The 25,092-nt window shown below is 34.2% G+C and overlaps 1 protein-coding gene across 1 annotated transcript in view; it reads right to left on the bottom strand.

The window, feature by feature from the left end:
* LOC110038493 (serine/threonine-protein phosphatase 2A 65 kDa regulatory subunit A beta isoform) overlaps positions 1-25,092 on the bottom strand; it is a 44,539-nt gene that overhangs the window by 5,754 nt on the left and 13,693 nt on the right. The window contains exons 6-10 of the mRNA XM_020743358.1: positions 22,376-22,517; positions 22,158-22,238; positions 14,913-15,017; positions 13,531-13,713; positions 12,499-12,591 (exon numbers count right to left, since the gene is read on the bottom strand). Coding sequence (XP_020599017.1) covers positions 12,499-12,591; positions 13,531-13,713; positions 14,913-15,017; positions 22,158-22,238; positions 22,376-22,517 — 604 coding nt within the window. The remainder of the gene's footprint in view (positions 1-12,498; positions 12,592-13,530; positions 13,714-14,912; positions 15,018-22,157; positions 22,239-22,375; positions 22,518-25,092) is intronic.

Genomic DNA, 25,092 nt, shown 5'->3' with positions numbered 1-25,092 from the left:
TATATATATATATATATATATATAATTATAGCAGGAGTGAAATACCTATAGCTTTACCCACCAAACACTTAGCCTAAAATAAATAATCTCTTATTTTTTGCACATTTTTTGGCAGAAAAGCTTTCATGCGTGTCTTATTCACTAGAAATCCCCTACACAATAAAGGAATGCATACAATATTCAACAATAATCGAATGAATACAATGTTCTACAATACACCAGAATAACTATGCACTACTCCCCAAATGTAGTGAGCCTCACTTGTTTACCGTTAATCGTCTCTTCAATCAAGATCACAAATATCTGTTAACTCTAGCAAGTTACATAATTAAGAGAAAAACAATCCAAAATCTTTTATAAAAATATCCTTCAATCCAAATCCAAAGAGTGAAAATCATTTTTTAAAATACAGAATCTCAAATAGCATGCCAAGAAGTCTCAATATTTTTAATTATTTTTTAAGAAAGACAATGTTGCTAGCAATTCATAAAGTTAAACATTTAAAAAAATGCAGGATAACAAATTGTGTAATAAGAAACCAACTTTCTTAAGAACGCTCTTAACAATAAGAAAGCAAGAAAACTTTGACTACACAAGATAATTGGTACAATTAAACTTTCGTTTGGTACCAATACTTGCGGATATTTTCCAATCAATGAAATAGTATCAGAGCAAGATCTTGGAGAAATGATAGTAAAGAAATGAATGTGTTCGAAGGAGAAGTAGAGTAAATGAGATCAATGAAGGAAGACAGATTCGACGCCATAGTGAATAGGTTTTCTTCCATGGAAAACTAAGGGCGGGGACGATTGGAGAGATTTTCTTAATTGGGCACATCTGATAAATAACTGAACGGAGGACCGATTCGAGTCTTGAGAAGATGATAAAGAGTTTCATTGAGATGCAATCCAAGACCACGCCGAAGGCTCAAATTGCAAACACTAACCAAGAATTAATCAGAGAATCCTTGGGCAAATCAAAAGGGAATGAAATCGAACATGAGGACCATGAGGAGAAAAACATTTACCATCAAGAGCTTCCTTCTAGGACTCCGAGAGGGTGGGGTAAAAACTTTTGATGGAAGGGGGTGGGCTGAAAATTGAAAAGGTTATGCAAGGGGCACAAAGGTGCATGAAGCAAGGAGAGAGGGAGCTTCACCTTAGACACATGTGGGGAAATGTTGGAGGGAGAGAAAGTTAGGGTGGCAATGCGAGGGTAAGGAAATTGAAGATCCCAACTTTAAACAAGAAGATGCACATGGGTGAGTGTATCAAGGGGGAAAAATACTTTGCAGTAGATAAGGAAGAGAAGATCATGACGATAGATTCAGAAGGTTGAGATAGAGAAGTTGATTCGAGAGATGCTTGAAGCTGGGATTATCAGGCCAAGTGTAAGCCCTTTTTTTAGTCCAGTCCTATTTATGAAGAAAAAAATGGTAGCTAAAAATTTTGTGTGGGCTATAAGGCTTTGAACAAAAAAATTGCATTTGACAAGTTTCCTATCCCTGTGATTGATGAGCAACTAGATGAGCTTTATGAGGCAATCATTTTCTTAAAAATCAATCTTAAGTCAAGATGCCATCAAATCAGGATTAATCCAACTGATGTGCACAAGACAACGTTCAAAACACATGAAGGATATTATGAGTTCTTGGTAATGTCATTTGGCCTCACCAATGCTCCAGCTACATTTCAATCTCTCACGCATCCGGTCTTTCAGCTTTATCTCAAGGAATTCGTCTTGTTCTTTGATGACATTCTAATTTACAATTGTACAGAAACAACATGTGGGGCACCTGAGAATAGTCTTGGAGATGTTGAGGGAGCACCAAAACATGGAGAAGAGACTATGCAAGAGGTATGAAGGAACATTAAGAAGTAATGAGAGAAGCAGGGAGGGCATATGGCTATGATCGAATGAGGGAGTTTTACCCTCGATATATAGGGAGTAACAGCAAAAGGAGAGGAAGTTGGGGTAATGTTACGGGTAAAAAGTTGAAGATGAAGATCTTTAAGAGGAATGACACACATGGGTGGGTGTATCGGGCAGAGCAATACTTCGCGGTCAATGAGCTAGATGGAAAGGAGAAACTCATGGCAGCAAGGTTATGTTCGGAGAGCAAAGCCCTAGCCTATTTTCAGTAGATAAAAGCTAAATAATTGATCCGTTCGTGGGAGGAATTTAAGAATTATTTGTTGGAACATTTTCGAGTCATTGGAGGAGACCTACAGAAGACTCAAAAGCATCATTGAATATAGAGAGATTAATTGAGTTTTTGTAGGGACTACTAAGGGGGATTTCTGAAACAAAAGTGGAGGGAATTCATGAATGGACTTAGCCCCAAATGGTGGAGGGCAAAAACCAAATGAAAAAGTTTAGGAGGAACATCACAGTCAGAGCGTTGTACCGAACTGCTACAGTCACGATGACACCAAAAGTTTAAACAATGCCACACTGGAAGTCCAAAGGGAGGCTGCACAGTACAAGAATAATGGGCAATGATCGGGAGCAACACTCGAAGCATCTTATAAAGACAAATGCAGAACAAGTGAGCTAAGGGGTTATGTTTTCGGTGAGATGAGAAGTTTACCCCATCGCAATGATAAAAAATTACAAGTTTTCATAATACATGACGAGGAGGAAGAGAATGAATAAATAATGGCAACAGTGGTGAAGAGAAACACTCACCCCCCTCCCCCAACAATTGGGAACAAGACTCAAAGCACCTTATAAAAATAAATGCAGAACAAGTGTGCTAAGGGGTTATGTTTTCGGTGAGATGAGAAGTTTACCCCATCGCAATGATAAAAAATAACAAGTTTTCATAATACATGACAAGGAGGAAGAGAATGAAGAAATAATGGCAACAGTGGTGTTGGCTTTTTGCTTCAAGGCGGTCCAAAAAAACCCCCCCCCCCCCCCCCCCCTCCCCCTTTTCAAGGACAACATGTCTTTTCCTTTGGGGAGGAGGGGGGAGTATTATTACAGCGGTGTTTAGCCTAAAGACAATTTTGTTTTCTGTACACCTGAAAACAGTTTAGTCTTTTATTAATTATTATTGTTGGATATAAATAGGCCCATTAAGTTTAGGATTAGGTTTATGAAAAAGATTGTTACTGGGAGCCTTAGATTAGAATTTGAGAGAAATTTCCTACATCATGAAATGTAAGAATTGGGAGAGATCGACTATCTCTCTAATTACAGTTGCTTATCTTGTATTCATGTTGTTTTGGATTATTAAAAAAGAAAATTTGGTTTGTCCTAATTTCTATGGAAAAACGAGCTGATTTCGACGTCGAATCGTATAAGAGCCCCAACTGACAGCATTATCGATATCCTTGGTCCTAGATTGGAAAGTCTTGAGACAAGAAAGCGTGCAGAATGAAGGGTTGAAGAAAATACGAGCAGAGCTGCTACAGGATCCGAACAGTCATCCAAGATATGTATTGAGGGGGCAACAGCTACTCTACAAGAGACAGTTCATGTTGCTGAAAGCATTAGAGTAAATCCCAAAACTATTGTTGGAGTTCTAAGGCAGTGCAATTGGGGGACACTCGGAGGTACATAAAACATACAGTCGTCTAATGACAGATCTTTATTAGATGGGGAAGCACAGATACATAGAAGACATTGTGGCAAGGTGCAATGTGTGCCAATGACACGAGTACTTGATCATGGCGCCAAGAGAGTTACTACAACCCTTAGCTTTACCATAGAAGGTTTGGGAAGAAGTGACGATGAATTTTATAAAGAATTTGTCATGATCAGAAGGGTTTACAGTGAGCGAGTATGGACATTTCATTCCATTATGACACCCATACACTGCAATCTCAGTCACTAAGATGTTCATAAAGTGGTTCGTTTGGACGAAGTGTCAAAATTTATTTGTAACGACAGGGATAAGATGAGCCAATTCTGGAATTAGTTGTTCATGTTACAAGGAACAGTTCTTAAGAGAAGCACAACATATAATCCCAGACTGATGGCCAAATTGAGATAATCAATAGGAGTGCGGAGACATACCTGCATTATTTTGTATTGAATACACCAAAGCTTTGAGTCAAGTGGATTGCATGGGCCCAAAATTGGTATAATACTTCGTACCATACGCGGCACAGACCACCCCTTTCAAGATTTTGTATAGGCAGGATCCACCTCACATGATACATTATAGGCAAAGTACAAAATCGGTATACAGTGTTGACCAATTCTTGGAGAGGCACGGGATATTGGCGGAATTCAAGGGGCATCTACTAAGAGCTCAACAAATAATGAAGAGAAAAGCAGATGAACATAAGAGATATAAAATTGAAACCCGGGGACATAATTTACTTGAAGTTGGGCCCTACCGACATAAGACATTGATCAGGCAGAGAAACGAAAAACTTTCTCGACGATATTTTGGACTCACTGAGATTAAGACACGCATTGGGGTAGTGGCCTAACATATGAGATTGTCGCCATCATCAGCACTACATCAATACTTTCAAATTTCGCAGCTGAGACTTGCTATCAAAAATCATCCACCCTCGCATTCACTACCTATGATGCTGACAAAGAATATAGAGGTGATTCTGGAATCTTTGGAAGTTGGAGGAGTGCGTCAAGGAGCAGTAGGAGCAAAAGAGATACTATGAAGTGGAAGGGTATGCTAGATTATGACATGGGAGCCATATGAGGTGATCTAGAAGTAGTTAAAATCATTCCATCGTGAGGATAAGAAGTTTTTTTGGGATGGGAGTATTGATATGCCCTCTGTTACGCCGATCCGAGAAGGACGAGATTCACCTCAATGTTGTATGTTGTTTTCTTTCGTTGGAATTAGTAAAATCAGCCCTAATTTGAGTTATTTCGCCGCTCTATTACAATTTATTCCTTGTTTGTTCACTATTTTCGTTTCGGATCGTATCAGTGAGCGCATGGTGAGAAGGGCTGCATGCAAGCAGGTCGCTGCAGGCATGTTGTGTGAAGCGCGGGTTGAATGGTTGCAATGAGTAGGGAGGGAGATTGATGCTGAGAGGAATTAGTAAGATCAGGTAAATGGGACAAGGTTTAGAATCAGTAGGGGATAATTAAGGTAAAGTTTTCCTTGCTTTCATATCAACTCAAAAAAGAAAATATTTCATGCATCTTACTTACAAAAATGAATACATTGCCTTCCAATACACCCAAATATAAATGTGAGAGAAATTATAAATTTTCTCGTTTATCTACATTAGCACTAATGATTAAATTTAAACTAAATAAAAGTTAATAAAACTAATTTATTTATTAGATGGAATAAATTGAATTAACATTACAAAATGATGGCATGTGAGGAAAACAATAAAATTCAATTTTTCAAGATCATAGCATAGTACATTTAACTGAAGCTCAACTTGCATAAGAAATTTAACACATTCTCAAGTCATTTCCTATCACTAAAACCTTTAAAAGGTTAATAAAAGATAATATCACTAATTTATTTAAATTAAATTACCATTTTATGAATACAGCTAACATTCCACATAGTGATTTGAATCAAGAGAATGATTATTTCTGCAACTAATTTGAATGATTGCTTTCATAGATCTCCAAACTTAAGAATGTCCAAACTCATTTGAAACATGGATATAGGGTAGCCACAATTTCAGGCAACTTGTAAAATATTTCAACATTGATTCTGTTTCAGAATTTACCAATTTTTGCAAGGAAAATATTTCTCTTCAGGTGTTGCTTCAGATTTTCACATTTTTTGCAAGTATATCTCTCTTCCTTACCCCAGCCCACCCTCCCCTCAGAATTGATATGCGTCCTACCCTTCCTCATAGCAAATTTAGCCGCACCGTTTGCAAGCATCGTTCCAGTATAAATTGATCAAACAAGTTCTCAAAGGAACAGGTAGCCAACAACATTTGTGTTTGCCACCTTTGAGGACCAACAAATCATCTAAAGCAACTCAAATGGCACTGCTCCGTTCATAAGTTCTCTCTCTCCCTCAATCTTTCATTATTTGACTATCAATATTAGTGGAAGAAGTTACAGAAAGCAAATGTATTTAAATTATATTTCTCACTATAACTTTTGATCACAACAGTAGGAGGCTTAATCAGTCAATTCTTCAAATCAAATAAGCAATAGCCAAATATTTCGGAAATATTTTATGATTTTAGCAAGAAAATCGCTAACACATGCTAACAGAGAAACCTTTAAGATTAGTTGATTATAAGAACAAATTTATTGTAATGGGAAAAGTTTTTACTCCATTCATCACCTTTATGTAATAGTTTATTTTGCAAGTAGTAAAGCAAAAATAAAAATGTTCAAAAATTTTAAATAAAATTTTATTTGCATAAATTAACCTTGCATAAAACAAATTTAAACAATATAAATATGGAAAGAAAGATGCTCCCAATCAATACCGAATGAATAATTTCAGAGTGCCTTTCTGACACCTGTTGTAAACCTCTTTGGGTCACAAGCATTAGTTTGCAAATGAGACAAACCTAAGGCCATTCTACCTCTATTATATACCCCGCCCCCCATACACACACTTAGATTATTAACATAACATCTTAAGCGGTAGTTTTACTTAGATTATCTTCACAACCAAACAAGCAGGAAGAGTCCAAATAGCTCACTTAGAAGAGATTTTCATGTTGTCTTGCAGAAGTGACAGGTACCACTTGCTGCCACAACAACAAAATTGGAGAGAGAAACCATTAACTTTTAGATATGTTTGGTTGCATGTAAAAAATGAAGGGTCGAAAGTGGAAAGGGCCGGTTTGTGTGGTTGAGGGGAGCGTTTATTACGTCCGAACTCCGCACGCGGAGTAGCGAGCGGAGTCCAATTAACATTGGCCACGTGGAATTTTCGGGCCCATCAAAAAGAGTGCAAGATAAATGAATTAAGAAGGCGCGACTCGGCCCGACTGAAACCCGATTTTAGTCCAATAAGCGAGAAATTCTGATGTTAATCCCGCCAAAAGTCCAGAAAAGTGCACTGTCGCTTCAGGTTTTCTTTGCGTTGAGTTTCGAGCTGGTGAGATCGATTTCTCTGTAGACGAAGAAATATTGCTATGGAATCAGAAAATATTGGCAGCCAGCTTCAATCAGAAGTGAGTTTAATTTAGTTTTATTTTGATTTGAGTTTTGCAGTGTTGTGTTATGTTGGTTTAGCTGATTTTTGTTGGATGTTTTTAGAGTTTAGAATTTAGTGTTATGGTTTAGGGTTGATGGATTGTATTGTCCTAATTGTGTTATTGTTTTATTATTATCATATTAATGTTGTATTATTATCGTGTTATTGTTGTGTTATGTAATATTATTGTTTAGTTTTTATAGTGTTATTATGGTTTTATTATTATGGTTTAGTGTCTAAGGATTATATTGTTTTGGTAGTGTGAGATATTTAGAAATTTGTTTTGCTTTAGTAGTGTTATAATTGTATTATTGTTGTATAACTGACGTGTTATTCTCGTCTTATTGAGGTGTTATGTGATGTTTTTGTTTAGTTTTCTAGTGTTATTGTCGTATTATTGTTATGGTTTAATTTATAGGGATTGTATTGTTCTGGTGGTGTTATTGTTATATTTAAGTAGTAATATTGTTATATTGTAGTTGTATTATTGTCGTATTATTGTTGTATTATTGGCGTGTTATTATTGTGTTATTTTTTTGTTATTGTTGTATTATTATTGTGTTATATCTATCTGACCATTGTTAAAGTAGTGTGGTATGCAGTGTAAAAATGTGCAATGATCCAATCGCAGAGTCGTTTCTTCGCACCGCTAGCCACAATGAGCAAAAAGCTTATGAAAGCTACTGTGTCTATATGCTCATCATGTAGGATTTTTTTGTTAGGAAGGACCATAGCAGTTATTGGCTAAACTCTAAGAAGATTAAAACCAATGATTTTATTTGCGGAAAGGCTGGCAAGGAGTCAAACCCGACGGATACTGTGAAGTTCAAAAAAGCTGACACGAGTACTGGATGTCAAGTCATGGTTAGATATGTCATTGATCTTGAAAGAAATTAGACAGTTAAAAAATTCATTGAAAGGCATAACCACCCTCTTGCCGAAATGTTGATAAACATCTGTTGCGTTCTAGTAGAAAAATAGGTGAGTTAAATGCAAATTTGCAGAGATCAATGATAGAATCAGGGATTCAAGCAACAAATGCATATAACTTTATAGTCATAGAGGTTGGGGATGGAGAACCTTGAATGTACAAAAATAGATGCATAGAATTTTATTCAAAGAGAGAAGGGAAAGAATAGAACAAGGAGATGTCAATTCTCAAAGTCAGTTGTTTATGGAGAGACAAGCTACGGATATCATGTTTTCCTGAGATTTTGAAACCGACGAGTGTGGAAGAGCCATAAGCTTTATTTGGAGCGACAGGTTATCCAGACTTGATTATGATTGTTTTGGAGATGTGATAATATTTGATACAAGTTTTAAATTAAATAAATATAATTTATATTGCGCTCCTTTCGTAGGGGTGAACCACCATTGGCAAAACGTCGTCTTTGGAGTGGGTTTTTTGTCTGATGAGACCATTGATTCATTCATCTATTTATTGAAAGCATTTATCCGAATAACGGATGACAAGCATCCAACGACAACTTTAACGGATCAGGATCAAGGGATGGAGCGAGCCATTGAAGTTTGTCTTCCACAAACACGACAATTTTCTTGTATATATGTCATTAGCATAATCTGTGTCGAGTTTGTGGAAGACAGACTTCAATGGCTTGCGTCATAGCTTGATCCTGATCCGCGAAAATTGTCATTGGATGCTTCACCCATTATTCGGATAAATGCTTTGAATAACCAGATGAAAGAATCAATGATCTCATCAAACAAAAAACTCACTCCAAAGATGACGTTTTACCAATGGTGGTTCACCCCCACGAAAAGAGCGCAACAATAATTGTAGTTATTTAATCGAAAGCTTGTATCAAATATTATCACATCCCCAAAGCAATCATAATCAAACCTGGATAACTTGTCTCTCCAAATAAAACTTCTATCTTCCACACTCATCGGTTTGAAAATCCCAGGAAAACATGGTATCCTTAGCTTGTCTCTTTATAGACAACTGAATTAGAGAATTGACATCTCCTTGTTCTATTTTTTTTCTCTTCCCTCTCTTTGAAAAAAATTGTATGCATCTCTCTTCGTACATTCAAGGCTCTTCATCCCCCAACCTCTGTGGTCAAAAAGTTATATGCATCTGTTGCTCGAATCTCTGATACTATCATTGACCTCAGCAAATCTGCATTTAACTCACTTATTTTTCTACTGGAACACAGAAAATGATTATCACCTTTATCGGCAAGAGGGTGGTTATGACTTTCAGTGTATTTCTTAACTGTCTAATTTTCTTTAATATCAATGGCATATCTAACAATGGTTTAACATTCAGTCCTCGTGTTAGCTTTTCTGAACTTCACAATATTTGTCGGTTTTGACTCCTTCTGGCCAACCTTTGCGCAAATAAAATCTCTAATTTTAATCTTCTTAAAGTTTGGCCAATAGCTGTTATGGTCCTTCCTAACAGAAAATCCTACATGATGAGCATAGACACAGTAGTTTTCATAAGCTTCTTGTTCATTATGGACAGCGGTGCGAAGAAACGTCTCTGCGATTAGATCATTGCACATATTTCCACACTGCACATTACCACACCAATTTAACGATGGTCAGATATAACACAACAATAATACAATAATAATACAACAATAACACAACAATAACACGTCAATAATACAAAAATAATACGACAATAATACAAATATAATATAACAATATTACTACCTAAACACAATAATAATACCATTAGAACAATACAATCCCTAGAAACTAAACCTTAAAAATAATACAACAATAACACTGGAAAACTAAACAAAAATATCACATAACACCTTAATAAGACGAGAATAACACATCATTAATACAACAATAATACAATTATAACATTACAAAAACAAACCAAATTTTAAAATTTCTCACACCACTAGAACAATACAATCCCTAGCACTAAACAATAACAATAATACGGCAATAACACCGTAAAACTAAAGAATAACATCACATAACACCTCAAAAAGACAAGAATAACACGTTAGTAATACAACAATAATACAATTATAACACTTCTAAAACAATACAAATTTCTAAACAATCACACCACCAAAACAATACAATCTCTATACCATATATCATAACAATAGAAACCACAATAACACTATAAAAACTAAACAATAACATCACATAACATCACATAACACGACACACGACAATAACACGACAATAATACAGTATTAATATGACAATAATAAAACAATAACACAACTAGGACAATACAATCCATCAACCCTAAACCATAACACCAAAATATTAAATCATAAACCCTAAAAACACCTAACAAAAATCAGCTAAACCAACATAACACAGCAATGCAAAACTCAAATCAAAATAAAACTAAAGTAAATTCACTTCTGATTGAAGTTGGCTGCCATTATTTTCGGATTCAATAGCAATATTTCTTCGTCTACAGAGAAATTGATCGCACCAGCTCGAAACTCAGCGCAAAGAAAACCTAAAGAAACAAAATGTATTTTTCTGGACTGGCTGCAGCTCAAAAATGCGACAGAAGACTTTTGGCAGGATTAGCATCGGACTTTCTCGCTTATTGAATTGAAATCGGGTTTCGGTCAGGCTGGGTCGCGCCTTCTTAATTCATTTATTTTGCACTCTTTCTGATGCGCCCCGAAATTCCACGTGGCGAAGGTTAACTGGACTATGCTCGCTACTCTGCGTACAGAGTCCGGACGTAATAAGTGCTTGGTTGACGGGAGAAGTCATAAAAAGTGTAATCCTTAGCCACATGAATTCAAGTCAAGAAGCTCCAAAAGCACACTTCAATCGTTAAATGTTATACTATTACCTTCCTACCAACTTAAAATGCCGCCCATACATGCAAACATATATGTAATTTCATACATACATACAAAAAAAATAAGCTATAACATAATTTGTAGTAAGACTATATACATCATATTAATAACTATATATTAATATATGATAGAAAATTTAATAAATAATAATCATTTTTCTTGATGGTGATATTATCCATAGCATATTGCTGCGAGTAAAAATATAATATAAACATGCAATAAAAAATAATTTGCGAATAAAAATATGATAAATAAATCCGAATAGGTAATTATTTTGAGACTTTCTACACTTCATTAATTTTATATTTATACAAATATAAATGCTAAATTAGTGTCAATAATTCAAGCAGTGATATATCAAAATCGTTAAAAGCACTCGAGCAAAGAGAGGTAAGGTGCAGCATAACAAAGACACCTACAAAAGACATCATAACTTTGACACCTACAAAACTAGCGCCTTGGTATAATAAGGTCAAATGATGATATACTCGCCTCTTTAATGTAATTTTTTTTCTGTTCTAATTTAATAAAATTGATTCCAAGAAGTGCCACTTGGCAGTCTTTAATTGAAAAAAATGGGACAATTTTGAACTTGAATTCAAATACATGTCACAGTTAACTATCACATGACATGTGCCACAATTTCGATATAAAAAACTACAACTATTTTCTTTAATACTTAATTATCATATTATACACCTCATTACTTCTAAATTTAAACATGGTCATGATAATTTTGATTTTTAAGGGAACACCTATTTTATATATTACAAAAATATCACAGCATGTATGTCAATATGCTAAATTTAAATTCAATTGAAAACTAAATATATATTAGTCGACATTTAACTATTACTTAAAATATGAATTTACATTAAAATATATTGGATTCAAATTTTCTATTTAAATACTTAGCATTCAAATATTTCATTTATTGACTAATTACATATGGATATCTGATATTACTTTATAAAATCATAAAAATAATTTTATTTATAATTTAAGAAATATTTATGTTCCCAATCTTCAATCACTTCAACTCAAGCGGGGTTCTTTACAATACAACGAATCAGTTAACTTAATTCAATTTTAACATTATTTGAAGTGCAAGAATATTCAATAGTTTTGTAAAATGCATGCAAGTATAATATGTGCGTGTGTATTTGGGGGGACTTGGGGGTGCGGTTGTTGCAAAAATTGTTAGACGCTTTGATTTCCTCCAAAACCTTCCCCATGTAGACAACCAAACCGCCTATCAGAAGTGACTTCAGCATTCTCAATTCCAAAAGTAAGAAATGACACTGCACCTAACCAGCCAAACAAGTCTTATAACTTCTAACGGAATCCCTACTAGTTACATGAACTATTCACAAACAGTACTGAAAATTATGACCATTTAAAACGTATTGATTACGAGGAAAATTTCTTCTAGTGTGAAAGCTCTGACATGGAAGATGTATTTGAGATGAAAATTAAAAAAAACTAAAATTTAAAAAAAAAAAACTAGAGAATAAAGCAGTTCTAGGTGACAGGAAACAGACGTTAATGGCAGACCTGCGGAACAATGTGCTGCATTGCCCATTCTGGTCCAAATTCCTCAGCAAGCCGCTTCAAATTATTGGCAGCAGCATCTCTAATTGAGAATACCTAAAAGACAATATATATATATCATAGATTAATACTCATAAAGCAGATGTTAGAACACTAAATTTTTTGACAGCACCTCAAAGTTCCACTCATCATGACATCCACTTTATAATGGAATTAGAACTTTGAAAATATAAGTATCCAAGCATTCATGGATCAGAAAAAGAATCCAAAATCATGACAACTCGAATTATCAATTATTCGTTGAAAAGATAATAATCATATGAATCATGTAACTTCTGAAGAGTTCAAACAATAGATCATTTGAATCAAATAAGCTCCACATCTGTGAACAATACATAGTTTCAAATACTGCAGTTTACCAACAGCAAACTCTGCCATCTGGGAGATCCATTATACATCTATTGCATTAATAGTTACGTTTTAATAAGTTGAGCGGCAAAATTGGAATGAGCCCCGAGTTCTACCCTCATGTCCAAGTTATCATAAGTATGGAAAGTACATCAAACTAACTTGGGTTTGTAAAAGCAAGTTAATGCAATCTGCATGTCATGTTTATTAGACCCAATGCCTGAGGACCAGCAGCGTGGACATATAAAAAACGAAAAAAACAATTAAAAAAAACAAAACAAACTACAACCAGCAGAGCACAGGTACAAAACTAGTGGTCAAAGTTCAAGAAATGAAAATTCATAAATAGGCTTCTAAAAAAATGTTGATGGAATATCAGACCATCGACCTTGGGCCAATTAACTAAATAAACGCATGGTTACTTAAAAGCACCAACTGATACAATATGAGAATAAGAGTGAAGGTTAAGTTCATGAAAAGTAAACCAACAAATATGATCGTCTCACCACTTGAATATACAATCAGGAAAATTCAAGCAGAGAATAATGATAAAACCTCAACATTGCACAAATACTTGAAAAAAAACCCAGCGATCCATGTGGTTTATATATATTTAATCCAACATACCTTGTCTTCCAGCCACTGCATGCACAGAGCACCAAGCTTATCATCAAAAAATCTCACACCTAACTGACTCGCTAACAAGGGAATGTACTCAATGATGGCCAATCGAACACGCCAATGTCTGTCCTCTGCAAGCTCAACAATGGCAGGCAATAATGACTGGGACAACAGGTCAATTCCAATCACCTGCAGAAAAAAATGACAGTTAGTGCAAAAAAATAATAAAATTAGAAAACAAACATGAATTGTTAATTATGATATCAAGTTCACGATATCAACTTAGGCACAGTTACATCTGAAAATTAATGTAAACGAAAAATCACTACATATCATAGAAAAAATAAACAAGGATCTTACACACCAAAATGATGCAAAAACTTTAAAAAAAAAAGGTTAACAAAATCCAGAAAATGGCATTCTACATGATAGAATGAAGACATGAATATTTTATCAATTTCAATGCAGACAAATAGATAAATAATTAAGCACCTGCCATATTTACTGATATAAGTCAACTTGTGCCAAAAAAAAATACTGCCATTCAGCACTAAATATATTAATTACTCCAATAAGATACAGAACATCAACACATTTATGCTTTGTTTAACAATCAATTTTACTTTTTCAGAATTATATAATATGCTATTAGTTAAACTCAACATCTTTATCATTTATGCATTGCTAACGCTACCACTTATTTCTAGTAGCAGAATGTTTATCTTTTGAGTTCATTATAAATATATATTTAGTTCCAATAAACCTCCTCATTTACAGTAGCCAAAATAACTAAATGTAAGCTAAATATTCTTGTGGTCCATTTCACACCATTGCTACACAATTCTCCCTCAATCACCAAGATTGGTGATCAATTGAGAAAGGGAACCCAGCTAAACATATGCTTACAGGCTCTTCCTCATCATCTATTACTGGTTTGATACAGAGCTGCACCGCAGGCACAGGTAACACAGTCAACAAACTCATTTTGGCAAGCAAAAGTATTCTCTTCTCTACTACTACGCAAAAAAAATTAAAATTTGAATTTGTAATTCCAGATTGTTGAAACAAACATACTAAAAAGCTTGAAATCAAGTAGTTGAATGGTAATACAGATCTGGATTAACAAGTACTAAATATTCTTGGATATAATTACAGCAGAATAATTATATTTGCAGCGATGAAACCAAGCTTTCAAGTAAATATAGCTACAATATGGTACTAAAACTCCTAAAAAAATAGCAGTATCAAATTTGTTAAAACAAACACACTCATAAAGGTAAAAAAGAAAGTTACAATAAAAACACTTGGGGATACAATGCACAACAATTCTATTATAATTTTAGCTTACATTCAGAACAATAGAAACAATGGAATCAAGAAAAACATACCTGATTTACTTGGTCAAGCTTGCTGATGATGTTTAGTCTAACATCAGGGAATTCATCTTTCAACAAAGAAAGAAAAATAGGAAGAAGCTGTTCAATTGTTGCATCCTGTTTATTTAATTAAAAAAAACAAATTAGCCTGTCTATGGAGCAAAAAAAAAGAGAGAGAAAGAAACAACAACGTACATTCCTAAGTTAACTTTAGGAAATGTCACAACACAAAGTTACAAGAGCATTTAGAGAACCTCTAATTTTTTTTAATGACCCGCAAAAGCTTGCTAACGCACAGCAATTTAAAAAAGTCATAGCATCAGAATTGACTAGAGTAATCTAGTTATACTGCCAGCATACTTAAAAACAGAGCTAACGTGTAAAACAAAAGGTTATGGACTAATAAAGTTGGCAAACAGCAATAGCTCAAAGCTAAACAGCAGCAAAAAAATACAAGCCTTTATTCTGTCACAAATATTTTAGTGAAGAGTGTAATCCCCATATCATGATATGGCCTGGAAGGAACTTCACGAGGGGATGGAGAAAAGAGATTCCAAAAATAAATCTGGTAAGTGGAGCCACAATTACAATGATAGGAATGGTGAGATTGGTAGGGAAAAAAAAAACATGGTATCAGATGTGGGAGTGAAAAATTACTTTTGCAACACTAGCATTTCCAATCTTCTGCCAGGAATGTGGATGTGTGATTCCTTAAGTGTAGCACATATGTGACAACCAAGTTCCAAGGGAAGACCATCTCATCGTTTTCTTCAGCAAATTCTTTTGTAAACCAAATTTCTTCTACATATCTTATCATTGGCTTGATATTGTTCCTTATTATGCTCCAAACTAACACAATATAGAATATGATGGTGGTGAAAAAATTAAATTATGCACTAATCATGATGGCTAGAATTTCTCATTGATTTTTCGGATTTATTTGATCATTGCGCTATATTTTGGGTTCTAATTCTTGTAACTACAGATTTGCATCTAAAGAAAACAAGTTGTGTGTGTTTAGTTGTTTATGATCAGTAAATCCTAAGCTCCCTTACATCATTTACATGTATTACATTAGTCTATATGCATTAGAAGCCCTAAACCTAAATCATCCTCAATCATATCGATATCATAGCTTGTGGTGGCATCAACAGGTTAACAAAATGTGTGACACTTAACTATCAAAAGATTTAATTGATGATTGTTGGGTTTTCCGGAAGTTTTTATTTTAGTATAATTTATTATTAGATATTTTCTATTTCTAAAATCTAGCATTATTGATATTTCATAATTACTATTGCATTCCTTTATCATGGGGAGTTATGGCTGATTTTATTATTTTCCTACTATGGGAGCTATCTCCCTCTATTTATCTTGTAATCATTTTGCCCAAAATTGAAGAGGAATAATTATTTTCACTCTCCAAAACCTACCTAGTATCATAGCCACGATTCGCCCTTAAAATTGCGTCTAAAACCTTTCGGTCGTCCGTCCAAGAGTTTTGCTTCGCTTTTTTCACCCTGCAATCATTAAGCACTTTACAAGGGCTCAAACGTCCGTTTAAGAGTTTTGTTGGGCTACTCGTGACTTTTCTTTGGTCTCACCTCTCGTTATTTTTGTACTCCGTACGGTTGCTACTGGAACCAAACTCCTCTCCACTTTCTCTGGCATCGATTGCAAGTTCCCTTACACGATTTACATGTATAACATTAGTCTATATGCATTAGAAACCCTAAACCTAAATCATCCTCAATCATATTGTTATCATAGCTTGCGATGGCATCAACAATTTAACAAAATGTGTGGCACTTAACTATCAAAAGATTTAATTGATGATTGTTGGATTTTCAAGAAGTTTTTATTTTAGTATATTTTATTGTTTGATATTTTCTATTTCTAAAATATAGCATTACTAATATTTCATAATTACTATTTCATTCTTTTGTCATAGGGAGTTATGACTGATTTTATTATTTTCCTAATGTGGGAACCATCTGCCTCTATTTATCTTGTAATCATTTTGTCCAAAACTAAAGATGAATAATTATTTTCATACTTCCAAAACCTAACTAGTATAACAGCCACGATTCGCCCTTAAAATTGCATCTAAAACATTTTGGTCATCCGTCCAAGAGTATTGCTTCACTTGGTTCAACACGTGATCATCACGCACTTTGCTAGGGCTCGAACGTCCGTCTAAGACTTTTGTTGGGCCGCTCGTGACTTTCCTTTGGTCTCGTCTCTCGTAATTTTTCAATTCTGCATGGCTACTATTGGAACCAAACTCCTCACTCCTCTCCACTTTCTCTGGCGCCGATTACAAGTTGAATCCATACCAAAATTAGTGTATTTCTTCTCCACTGCAAAGTGTGAGTTGTCTCAACTTCTAAGGATGTCGTAAAAGTCAACAATGATGTTCGGAGTCGAAAAAAATTCTACCTCATTGAACGGCTCCGATAATTCCGAAACCATATCACCTCACCCTACAACTCCTCTCATGGATGTATCGATCGAGTATTATTCCCAGAACTCACCTTATCTCACAATTATAAAACTCAAAGGGAACAACAACCTAGAATGGGCTCAATCCATAAAATTGGCGATCGATGGGAGAGAAAAAATAAGGTATTTAACAGAAGAAAAGTCAAAAAAATTGGCAATCCTAATATGAAAAAATGATAGTACAAAAATTCTCTGATTATATCTTAGCTCATCAACTCTATGAGATCTACCAAAGGAAAGCCACATCTATTCTTTCTCACAGCTCAAAATATCCGGGAGGATGTTCAAGATCTCTATTCAAACTTACGAGAATTCTTCCAAAATTTTTGAATTGAAAACTCAACATTGAAAATCAAAATAAAACAATTGTGTTGTTACCACATATTACAACAAGTTGGTAGCATTATGATAGGAATTTAATCAATGTTATGATGACATTCGGGAGAACTCAAATGGTTATGCTCGCCAAAAGAGAAGAAGAAAATGATCGAGTCTACATGTTCTTAGCCTACTTAATCGGAGTTCAAATGAAGTTCGATGTCGCATCCCAGATAGAAAATTTCTACCCTCTATTTGACATCTTTTTTTTAAGTTAAACGGGAAGAGTCAAGAAGAGAAATTATGTTATAAAACGTTGATTCTTCTTGCAACATTAAATGGGAGGAGAACTGAGTTCTTAAGTCAAATAAGGTCGACACTGACAAAGAAGAGCGTAAAAAAACATGGTATGAGCATTGCAAAAAATCATGGCACATGAAGGAGGCATGTTGGAAACTTCCTAGTAAACCTGCAAACTTAAAATCAAAATTCAAGCATGAAGGTCCAACTTATCAAATCACTGCTGAAGAAACCCAGAAACCTCTATTAACTCGAATGCAATTGTTTTCACCAAGGAGCAATTAGAGCACTTGCACAAAATATTTCAAACTCTAAAATTGTCCGACTTTTTTGCTCCTTAGTACAAATAGGTAAGTCTTTAGTCACTACTTTGTTAGGTATTCTTCCTAATTTTTCTCATTTTTTGGATAATTAATTCAAGTGCAACTAATCACACGGCTGATTGTTATAAATTATTTTCCTCAAATAGATCTTTGTGCAAGCAATAAAAAGGTCAAAATTGTCTATGACTCCTTGATAATTTGTTGAGATAGGAACTGTCAAACTTTTCTTGTTGTTAATCCGTCGCGATGTTCTTCATATTCCTAATCTATCATTTAACTTGTTGTCCATTAGTAAAATTATTAGTGATCATCAATGTCAAGCTAACTTTTATTCTTTTAGTTGTGGGTATTAGGAATTGATCACGAAGATGATGATTGAAAATGCTAAGGAAAAATACAGACTATACCATTTTGAAGATGGACACGACTTGAATAGACAATGTTAAAATAATGGTTTAAATTATATTTTTATTTCTAAAGACAATAAAATTATGTTATGACATTATAGATTAGGTCATCTTACTTTTAAGCATCTAAAATACTTATTTCACAATAAAAAATTATCCTTATTTCAATGTGAAGTTTGACGGTTTGCTAAACATCATCGTCCATATTTTTCTTTACAAATATACAAACCAACTCTGATTTATAGCGATATCAGAGGTCCTTGCAAAAAACTTCCAAATTTTGGCAAAAAACGATTTGTGACTTTCATTGATGTTCACACTAGATCAAGTTAAGTTTATTTAACAAAAAAAATTTGAAGTGAAAATAATTTCACAAAACTTTTATAAGATTAGGATTTAGGATTTAGGGTTTAGGGTCAATTTTACACCATACAACATAATACAAACACAATTTCAAAAAATCATTGAATTATTTTAAAGAGAAAATAGTCGAGAGTGTATCAAAAATACTTTAGGTCTTTTTTTTTTTTGAAAAATGAATTTCATCAAAGCTCTTATATTGACACTCTGCAAAAAATGACATGGTTGAAAGAAAATAAACACGTACCAATCAGGTGCTTAAATATCTTCGAGGTGAAGCCATTCTTACTGATACATTTGTCATAAATAGAACACCCAAAAAAATTTTAAAATTTTAAACATCTTTTGAAGTTTTTCAAAGAAAAAATTTCAAATAATCAACTCTCATCTTCTTTACATCTAAAGATATTTAGAAATACTATTTTTGTTCACATTCCTTGTCAAAAAAAACTTGAACTCAAAACCCAAAATGTGTGTTTTTTCGTGATGCTCTTAACCAAAAGGAGTACAAATACATTGTTCTCAATTCTACAAAAATGTTTGTTATCATGGATGTCACATTTTTTGAATTACAACTTTTTTACCTTATCTTCAAGGGGGGAACAAAACAAAAATTTATCTACTGAGTTTCAGAATTTTCTTCAAACCGAAAACTCCTAAAATAATATATCCACAATCTTAATTGTTCAACCTAAAAAATCAAACGATATTATATCAAGAGAAACTGTGTCGAGTCTTTTAGACATTGAAATTTCTAAAATGTCCTCTCATGTATTCATAACAAAGAAGTCAACTGTATGACATTGTCTACTAGTCGCAGAACACAACTAAAAAAAATGGTCTACAAGTCCTTTGCACTACCTAGAATCCACGAACCCAGGTAATAACCTCACTAATCCTTTATACAATGTTCAATACACTTCATCTTCGAGTTTTGAGTCATCTAGTCCTAAATCTAGGCCTAGTTCGAATCCTGAGTCAAAAAAGTCTAACATTTGCATATATAGCTTCGCATATAGAGAGGTATAGATACATAGATATATTAATTCAAATTTAACTATGCAAACAAGTACATATATGTACATGAATTCAAACATACATTTATATATATTTAGATTAAAGCTTGGCTAACTTTATTCAATACAAGCTAAATTAAGCTTCTATTATTAATTAGCTCACTAACTTCAATCCATTTAGCTCAATCTGAGTCAAAACCCAAAATGAATTCAAAAAAAATTTTATTTTTCAGGTAAAATGCTTAGCCCAACTTGTTAAGCCTGATCAGTATTAAAAATGGTCCATATCAAGTCAGCCAACTCAAATTCAACAGACCTGTAAACCATTAATTTATCAATTTATTCAAGTGGCGAATGAGGATTATATTAAATTTGATGCATATATTAATCAAAATTATAGTTTAAATCCATGGATAAAAGCAAAGATCCATTCCACGAGAGTAAGCGTGGAAAAAGATAATTCCATAGTTTTCATATATTACTATGGGTCAAGCCAATAAAAGCATAAAAGATAATATAAACTTTTCATTTTTTTAGTGTAAGCTTGCTTTAGTGCGGCTTCTTATTACATAAATTTAAAATCATAAGCCCTAAAGTTATAAGAAAAAAAGGCATATCGCATAAAGGACCATTGGGCTTAGAAGAACATATATATCTAGAAATGACAACACAACAAATGATTAAGCGCATCATCAACATTAAACCTTCTGTGATATTCAGACAACCAAGCCCATGTTGACAGCATAGTGTGTGGTGTGCCAATTGTGTGTTCAGTGATGAAGCATAGCATACATAAAAATATATATCTAGAAAGAACAACACAAGAAATGATTAAGTGCAACATCAACATTATACCTTTTGTGATATTCGGACAACCACGCGCATGTTGACAAAATACTGTGTGGTGTGCCATTTGTGTGTTATGCCATAAAGCATTGCGTACACAGCACTTTATTCTAGTGGTTTAATTTTTTTACTGAATTTTTTATCCTTTAGGCTTGAGTAACATTGCAAGAGCTGCTATTTTGGTGAATGAAAGCATCAAAACATTTGATATTCATCTAATGAGAAAGAAAAGGAATCTTGCTCAAAGCCCTTTTTAATTGTAGATGACTTGAAAATGTTAAGAGTGATGAATTAGAGTATGTCTTAGGAATTAATAATGATGGAGTTAGGTTATTTTAGTTTATGATGATCATATTTCTTAGTGTGGCTCGTTCAAAACAAAGTGTTTATTTTGATTTAAGCATCTAACCTCAAAATGTTTGCCTTTAATCCTGATATAATGCATCGCTAGCACCTTACATCAACCTTTACATACCATGTTTTATAATGTGGGTGGCGCAACCTTTTTTTTTCTTCTAAGATATTTTATCTTAAATTCTTGAATTACTAATAAACAATTCACGTTTTCATGAATTGTGGTATGTTTAAAATAGCATGTGCCACACTATACACAATGCAACGCTCCAAGGCACTCGTAGACTGTAATGGGCTATTCATTGCTGACAAGCATGATCATCAATTAAAAGGTAAAAGCAATTGCTTCAAAGCATGCCCAATAAGGAGAACAAGTAATAAACAAGGCAGCTCAACAGAATAAAAAGGAAAATGAAATGTGACAAACAAAATCTATTAAGGATAGGATTCACCCAAAAGAATGGCAAAGAAAAAAACAAAAAACTACACCCCTATAGCTGTGATGGGATGATAATGATTATTAACAAGAACCTAAACAGCAGATATTTTGTGATATAAGAAAGGGAATTGGTGTATGTGTTGATAGCATTATAGTGGAAGAGTGGGGTTGAATAAACCTTATTCAGGAAAAGTATAAGCATTGGACAATTCTTCTTGAACTTTTTATAAAACAAAAATAAAATCTACCCGAGATAAGTTAAAGATAAAAATAAAAGGCCAAAAACCTCAATTTGGAAAAGAAATATTAATGTAAGAACTTAGCAGAAAAACTCATACTTCTCCTAAAACCAAAGAAATATTAACATAAAAACATAGCAGAATAACTCATACTTTTCCTAAAACTGGTGCCATTCCCATGATAACTGACGCCAAAGCTGAGCGAACGTGTTGGGATGAATCTGATGACAATTCCTGAATTTATAACATTATAAAACATTTGAACAATCAAGAAAAATGAAACTTGATCACAGAAAGTCATAGGATAATGAACTGGACAGAATCAAAAATAAAAGCAAAATAACATGAATGACATAAAATGGAATGGATACCTTGACACAAGTAAGAATGTGTTGGATGGCTAGCTCAGGACCCAAAATCTGGCAAAACTTTGTTACTTTGCCAGCAGCTGCTATGCGAACTTCAGCCTCGTTATCACGGAGAAGTCTAACATAAGCTGGAACTAAATCCGACCTAGCACAAATAATAAGTTTAAATCAACTGACTTAACTCCTAAGAGTTATACAAATGCAAAAAATTCAGTACATAACGCGGCAGGAGCTGAAATTATTATGTTTTAATTGGGTGTCATACTTATAATTAAGTCCTTTTTCTTAGTTTTCAGTTTTAATGAGGACTTGCCAACATAAAGTTGTCCTGTAGGTCAAAACGGGATGGAGAGTTTTTGATTGGTTGTAATCTTTCCCATATCAGTCAAGGTTAAGGAATGCATTCAGTACTTTAGAGTGGCGCTCATGTGGTGATCAGTCATCTTTCTTTTCAGTTAATGTATTATTTCTCTTCCTTGGAATTTTCGGTCCAGCATACCTGCTTTTCTGGAATTTTCCAAACTGTATAATTCAATTTTTCCTTGTTATGGTATCATCTTGGTATCAAAGCACTGTTCTTGCACAGCTTTTCTCTTCCTTATTCGAGTTCTTGCGCATTTCATCCTTTTTTTTTCTTTCCATTTATTTTTGAATTCTCCTTTCTCTAGAATTCTATTTAGATCTTTCCTGCTTTCTAGATTTCGGTGGCTGCAAGAACTGTTTTGCATTCTCGTGGTTTTGCAGTTCCAAGTTTCCTGCTTTCTAGTTTTCTATTTTTATCAACAGGTTCTCGTGGGTTTTGTAATCAAGAATCCCAGAATTTGATGCTTGAGGTTTCAGTTGTCAAGGACTTCCTTTCTTTTCCAGTGTAGCCATTTTTTGTCTCTTTTCCAGTGACTGAAAGCAATTGAAGTTGCCACCAAAGAAGAATAATGTCCATCCAGCCCAAGATTTGGTTGTCGAAAAATTGCAACAAGAAATTCGCATCTAAAAACAAGATGCTTCTTGAACAACAATTCAGAAGAACGTTAAAATGAATCCGAAAATGAGATGATAGACAAGGAAGAAAATAACACATTCAATCAAGAGGCATCTAGTGGTGTCATAGAGGTGCTAGTGAGTCAAGTTGACTCGTGAAGCGGCTCAAGCTTGACTCGACTCATTAGCTCGTGAGCCGGCTAACATAAAATATACTCAAAATCTATTAAATTTCAAAATATTATCATTAAGGTATTAAGAATGTTAATAAAAATTATTTTTATTGCATATTAGTTAATTTCATAATATTTATCTCCTAATATTCCATTCTATTTGTCAACTTATTATAAAGTTATTTAAAATTAATATCATTTTCTCTCTTTTGTATTAAGCAAACTGGCTTGAACTTGTAGACTTAAGCTCGAGCTCGAAAAAATTAACCAAGCTCAAGTTGAGGGTGGCTTGAGCTCGACTCAACTCATTTACACCCCTAAGTGGTGATGAACTTATACGTAGGTTGAGGCATGAAAATCTATGAAAACCTCCATATTTCAGAATCAAAATCGACCTTCCTGATATTGATGGAAAGTTGAATCTCGATCGGTTCGTCAGTTAGCTACATACAGTTGAACGAATTATGGAATTCAAGAAGCTATCCCAAGAACATATCGTCAAACTAGTGGTGACCATATTGAAGAAAAATGCCACACTTTGGTGGGAAAACTTGAAGAGGATTTGACAAAGAGATGGAAGATCCAAGATCACCTCTTGGACGAAAATGAAGAAACGCAACGAAAATTCTTACCTGAGCATTACTGACAAGAAGTCTTCATCAGGCTTCATACCATTTATCAACAAGAATTATCCATGGAGTAATATTTCACTGAATTCAATTAGTTGGTGCTAAAGTTCAACCTTTTTGAACCCGAAGAGCACGCTATTGCACGTTTTTTTGGGAGGTCTAGGACCATCTATCGTTGATGTGGTTCAACTCCAACAGTTATGGACATTATAGGACTTGATTAACTTGGATGTGAAGATTAAAAAGATGCAACAATTACACCCCAATAAGCATTACTACCAATGGTTTGGGCAGTTCCAACAAATCAGTCTAATTCCAGGCACAGGTCGGTGGTCAAAAAGTAGAAAACAGCAGCAAAGCTGCTTTCCAGCCTCAAGGGACTACTACCACATCGAGGGAAGGAACTACATCTGATATACGATTGCTTCAAACGTCATGGGTTCGACCACATAGCCTCAAATTGTCCTAACCGACGTATTATTTCATTGGTGGAGGAGATTGATCTAGACGAAAATGATGTGGTAGAAAAAGAAGATACTAATTCAATGAGGGACCAAATCATACGTGCAGATGAAGAGGAATTACTTGTGATAAGAAGTCTCCTAAGTGTCAAACAACCTTCCAATAAATATTAGTTACAGCAAAACAACCTTTGAACCCGGTGCCCAATTCAGAACAAGGTTTGTAACCTATCATTCACGATGGAAGTTTTGAAAACGTGATTGTGACAATCATGGAGGAGAAACTTGGGCTAACTAATCAACCTCATACCCATCCCTAACAACCCATACGGCTCAAGAAGGGGGACTAAAATTAAAATTACTCGGCATTGCATGGTGTTATTTTCCATCAGTCGGAAACTGCAAGAGCAGGTTTTATGTGATGTAATTCCTATGGGCGCTTGTCACATATTACTTGGTCAATCTTGGCAATATGATCA

Source organism: Phalaenopsis equestris, unplaced genomic scaffold, assembly GCF_001263595.1.
Source record: "Phalaenopsis equestris unplaced genomic scaffold, ASM126359v1 Scaffold232974, whole genome shotgun sequence".
Classification (NCBI taxonomy): Eukaryota; Viridiplantae; Streptophyta; class Magnoliopsida; order Asparagales; family Orchidaceae; genus Phalaenopsis; species Phalaenopsis equestris.
Note: the sequence above shows the minus strand (reverse complement) of the source record. Positions and strands in the feature narration are given on the sequence as shown.